Source organism: Dipodomys ordii, unplaced genomic scaffold (genome assembly GCF_000151885.1).
Source record: "Dipodomys ordii isolate 6190 unplaced genomic scaffold, Dord_2.0 Scaffold51, whole genome shotgun sequence".
Lineage (NCBI taxonomy): Eukaryota > Metazoa > Chordata > Mammalia > Rodentia > Heteromyidae > Dipodomys > Dipodomys ordii.
The window spans coordinates 1,909,463-1,914,949 of NW_012267267.1; the positions used below are offsets into that span (position 1 = coordinate 1,909,463).

A 5,487-nucleotide genomic window follows, 5' to 3' on the forward strand; every position below is an offset into this window, starting at 1 on the left:
GCCCAGGCCCAGAGTTCAAGCCCCACGACCGACCAAAAAAAAAAAAAAAGAAGTAATTGAGTCCTGGCCATGAAGTTTGGAAGAGAAGGAGTTAAAAGGGAAAGAAGAAGAAAAAGAGAGGCTAATAAAAAAAGAGCAAACAAGAAAAGCCAAGTATCCAACAGCTGTTACATTTACTAATCAGAATATAGTCACATTTGTCCATTTTTGTTTTTGTTCTGGTCCTAGGACTTGAATTCAGGACCTGGATATGTCCTTGCACTTTTTTGTGCCAGATTAGCACTCTTACTGCTTGAGCCATAGTTCTGCTTTCAGCTTTTTTATTGATTAATTGGAGATAGGAATATTCTGGGCTTTCCTGCTTGGGCTGGCTTTGAATCACAATCTTCTGATCTCTGTCTCCTGAGCAGCTAGGATTATAGGTATAAGCCACTGGCCTCTTGGCTCTATGTCCCTATTTGGATGTAAAAAAAAAGAAGGAAGAAGTGAAAAATGATGAGAAAGTAAAGAGATTGTGTGTGTGTGTGTGTGTGTGTGTAAGAGCCTGTGTACCCGCATGTGCCTGCACATGTGCATGTGTGCATTCACATCCACATATATTTTCAGTTCAGGTCCTGGGGCTTAAACTCAGGGCCTGGGTGCTGTTCCTGATCTTCCTTTGCTTGAAGCTACTGTTCTACCACTTGAGCCACAGCACCACTTCTGGCTTGTCTGTTCTAATTGTACCTTTTGAAACAGTTGTAAAATGGAGAATAGATTGTTAGAAAAACGATGATTTCAGAACTATGGATGCAGTAAGGGGGGAGTGGTGCTCAGGTGGAAGCCATGGCCATCTGGCAGGACTGGGACAGATTCCATTGTCACTGTAGGGGAGGCTGACTTCAGAACAGATAGAGATGTTAAGTTGATGGTAGGATGAGCCAGTTCTTCCTCGTTGTTCTTTTTCTTGGAAACATTGTTGACTGAGTGAGAATGCGGAAAGGGATGCCAGAGAACTCTGAGAGGGAGGAGGGGAGTGAAGCTGTCCGTATGATTAGGGAGTAGTGCTGAAGGGGCAAGTGAATGTGGCACATCAGGCAGAAAGGTAAACTTGGCAGGTTGTGGGAGATAATGGCCAAGGGGAAAATCAGAGACTGTGAAATCTTTATATGTATTTTGTGCTGTAGACCTAACAAATGCTATTCACCCATTGCCTGAGCAATCTGGTGGTACATAGGATTGTTATAGGTTCCATTTTAGAGCTAGAAGGGACCTATGAAAATGCCTAATCCCGTGGTTCCAGTGAGGGCAGTGTGTGAGGAGTGTTTTATATCAGAATCCTGTGGAGGGTTCTGACATGGGGAGCTATGTCACTCCAGCTAGAGTTAAAGACAACAGAGCCCCAAGAGGTGAGGGAATCTTGGCCTCTGAAAAGAGGCCAAGACACAGCATGAGAGAGTAGGTGGAGACCAAGAGGAGCCAAAGAGTAGCAACAGTTGTGTTCTTGAATCCAAGTCACTTTATTATTATTTTGCGTCCGGTCGTGGGGCCTGAACTCTGGGCCTGGGCGCTGCCCCTCAGCTCTTCAGCTCAAGGCTAGTGCTCTACCACTTGAGCCATAGCGCCACTTCCAGCTTTTTTTCTTCTGCTTATGTGGTGCTGAGGAATCGAACCCAGGGCCTCATGCATGCAAGGCAAGTGCTCTACCACTGAGCCACCTTCCCAGCCCCACTTTTTAAAATTTTTTTTTGGTGGGTCATGGGGCTTGAGCTCAGAGCCTGTCCCTGAGCACTCTACCACTTTGAGCCACACTGCCACTTCTGGTTTTCTGGGTGGTTAATTGGAGATAAGAGTCTCACAAACTTCCTTGTCTGGGCTAGCTTTGAACCACAATCCTTTGATGTCATCCCCGGAGTAGCTGGGTTTACAGGTGTGAGTTACTAATGCCTGGTACAAGTCACTTTATAATGGAAAAAAACATATGCCTGGATAGGCAGACAGTTTCCCTGCTCTTGTGTAACCACATCCTGGGTTAGGGTTCTTAACTCCTAGCTCTACATCAGTGATTTTTCTGATGGACACATATTGCTCTCATTTTTATCAAATGAGATATACTACTATGCTAATTTGATAACACATTGGTCCTTAAAGCTTTTTAATTTTTCAGAATAATATTTCACTCTGGGCTTTATGCCAATTGTTACTAAAGAGTTTGATTCCAGTTTCTCATTTTCATATTTGTTTTTCTCTAATCCCAACTTTAGGGAACAGAAGTCAAAGCAATAACATATTCAGCGATGCAGGTCCATAATGAAGATAAGGCGGAAGTTTTTGTGATCATTGACATTTAAAACACCGAAAAGAAAGAAAGAAAACACTCCTATGAAGAACTGATTTTTTTTCTTTTTGAGAAAATATAATGATTTAATTTCTATAGTATCTTTTTGCTAAATTGAAGTTTACAGAACAGAAATTTTTTTTTTTTTTTTTTGCCGGTCATGGGGCCTGAACTCTGGGCCTGGGCGCTGTCCCTCAGCTCTTCAGCTCACGGCTAGTGCTCTACACTGGAGCCACAGCGCCACTTCCAGCTTTTTCTGTTTATGTGGTGCTGAGGAATCGAACCCAGGGCCTCATGCTTGCAAGACATGCACTCTACCGCTGAGCTACCTTCCCAGCCCTAGAACAGAAATTTTTAACTTTAAGTCTGACTTTCAGAAATAGAAAATCAGGGCAAAGCTTTGGTCTATAGTAATTTCTTCGATTCTTATGGAGATATTAAGGTGCTTCCTTGTTAATTCCCTGCGGTAGCAGGAGGTGCCCCACACCTTTCCAATGGAATGAAACATTTCCAGCCTGGTCCCAGAAAGAATCAGTGACCTGTGTAAGAAATAGTTGCCTGTAATCCCAGCACTCAGGAGGCTAAAGCAGGAGGATGAAGGAATTTAGGACTGGCTTGAGTTAAATAATGAGACCCTATTTCAAAAGAAATTTTAAAAATTGCTAAGGGACTGGGAAGGTGGCTCAGTTGCATGAGGCCCTGGGTTTGATTCCTCAGCACCATGTAAGCAGAAAAAGCCAGAAGTGGTGCTGTGGATCAAATGGTAGAACACTACCCTTGAGCTGAAGAGCTGAGGGACTGTGCCCAGGCTCAGAGTTCAAGCCCCACAACCAACAACGACAAAAATAGCTGAGTCTATGAACTAAATGGTAAAGTGCTTGCTTAGCACTCAAACCCCAGTACCAATGATGATAACAATAATAGTGATTTGAGTAGCTGGGAAGGTGGATCAGTGATAGAGTGCTTGCCTTGCATGCATGAGGCCCTGAGTTTGATTCCTCAGCATCACATAAGCAGAAAAAAAGCCAGAACTGGTGCTGTGGCTCAAGTGGAAGAGTGCTAGCCTTGAGCTGAAGAGCTGAGGGACAGCACCCAGGCCCAGAGTTCAAGCCCCATGACTGGCAAAAAATAAATAAATAATAGTGATTTGAGAAGGTACTTTTTTGTGTGTTCAGTGCTTGAACTCAGGGTCTCATGTTGTCACTTGGTTGTTTTGCTCAAGGCTGGCCCTCTACCACTTGGGCCACATCTCTGGCTTTTTGCTGATTGGTTGGACATAAGAGTCCTTAAACTATGGGCTTTAGATTTCAGCCTCCTAAGTAGCTAGGCTTACAAACATGAGCCTGGCTGAGAAAATCAGATTTTTGCACCTAGAATTTTGTTTTTTTCCAGAATGGTTCAGCTATGTATGATTAAGATATGTAAAATTAAGGAGGTTTTGTTTTAGATTAAGACAGATCATCTATATTCCATGTAGTTTTCTTAGAACTAATTAGACCTTTCTCTAGGAAATGTTCTGTACACCTTACAAAGTGATAATGATGATTTTATGTTTCTTTGTTTATTGTTAGTCCTGGGGCTTGAACTCTGGGAACTATCTCTGATCCCTTTTTTGCTCAAGGCTAGCACTGTATTATTTTGAGCAACAGGGCCTTTTTGGTTTTCTGGTGGTTAATTGGAGATAAGAGTTTCAGGGACTTTCTTACCAGGGCTGGTTTTGAACCAGGATCCTGAGATCTCAGCCTCCTGAGTAGCTAGGATTACTGGCTCATGTTTCTTACAAGAAAAAATTGACATCTTACAGAGGAATCCTCCTTTCTAACAAGATTGTAATCTTTAATAAAACAGAAGGGGGAGTAACCTCAAAATTATTCAGACTTTTTGAAGTATTTGAATTTTTTTCAGTGTTGGAGACTGAAAGTGGGTTTTGTTGTTTTGTTTTGTTTTTTGGTCGGTCATGGGGCTTGAACTCTTGGATGTTGTCCCTGCACTCTTCAGCTCAAGGCTAACTCTCTATCTCTTGTGCCACAGCTCCACTTCCAGTTTTCTAGTGGTTTATTGGAGATCAGAGACTCACGGACTTTTCTGCCACGGCTGGCTTTGAACTGTGATCTTCAGATCTCAGCCTCCTGAGTAGCTAGGATTACAGGCCTGAGCCACCAGTGCCCAGCATTTTTTGTTTTTTGAATTTTGTCGGTCATGGGGCGTGAACTCTGGGCCTGGGTACTATCTCTGAGCTCTTCAGCTCACGGCTAGATCTCTACCACTTGAGCCACAGCACCACTTCTGGCTTTTTTTCTGCTTATGTGGTGCTGAGGAATCAATCCCAGGGCCTCATGCATCCAAGGCAAGCACTCTACCACTGAGCCATCTTCCCAGCCCTGGAAGTAGATTTTTTTTGTTTTGTTTTTTTTAAGAATTACTTGGTTTGGGCTGGGAAGGTGGCTCAGTGGTAGAGTGCTTGCCTTGCATGCCTGAGACCCTGGGTTCGATTCCCCAGCACCACATAAGCAAAAAGAAAAAAGCCAGAAGTGGCACTGTAGCTCAAATGGTAGAGTGCTAGCCTTGAGCTGAAGAGCTGAGGGACAGCACCCAGGCCCAGAGTTCAGGCCCCACAACTGGACCAAAAAAAAAAAAAAAAGACTATATATGTGAAAGTAAACTTTAACTCATTCTAATTAGTATGCTAAGTTTTTCTTCACGTGTTCTAACCTGTCTACATATGTAAAAACTATACTTTCACATATTAGATTAGGAGTCAGTACTGAAGGGTCAGATTTGTTATTACATACTGTATTACAGATTGCTGTGGAAAATAAAAACTCATTTGTCTGTGTGTGTATGTGTGTGTGTGCACGCGTGCACGCACGTGCTACTACTGGTACTTAAACTCAGGGCATGGGTCTTGTACCTTAGCTTTATTCTCTCAAGGCTGAAACTTTACTATTTGAGCCACAGTTCCACTTCTCATTTTTTGGTGGTTAATTGGAGATAAAAGTCATGGACTGGGGCTGGGAAGGTGGCTCAGTGGTAGAGTGCTTGCCTTGCATGCATGAGGCCCTGGGTTCAATTGCTCAGCACCACATAAGCAAAAAGAAAAAAGCTGGAAGTGGCGCTGTGGCTCAAGTGGTAGAGTGCTAGCCTTGAGCTGAAGAGCTGAGGGACAGCGC

General features: G+C 43.3%; 1 protein-coding gene across 1 annotated transcript in view; it reads left to right on the forward strand.

Annotated features, from left to right (window-relative positions):
• Zbtb8os (zinc finger and BTB domain containing 8 opposite strand) overlaps positions 1-2,418 on the forward strand; it is a 37,229-nt gene extending 34,811 nt beyond the window's left edge. Inside the window, exon 6 of the mRNA XM_013020538.1 lies at positions 2,244-2,418. Coding sequence (XP_012875992.1) covers positions 2,244-2,265 — 22 coding nt within the window. The 3' untranslated portion in view covers positions 2,266-2,418. The remainder of the gene's footprint in view (positions 1-2,243) is intronic.
• The last annotated feature ends 3,069 nt before the right edge of the window (positions 2,419-5,487 follow it).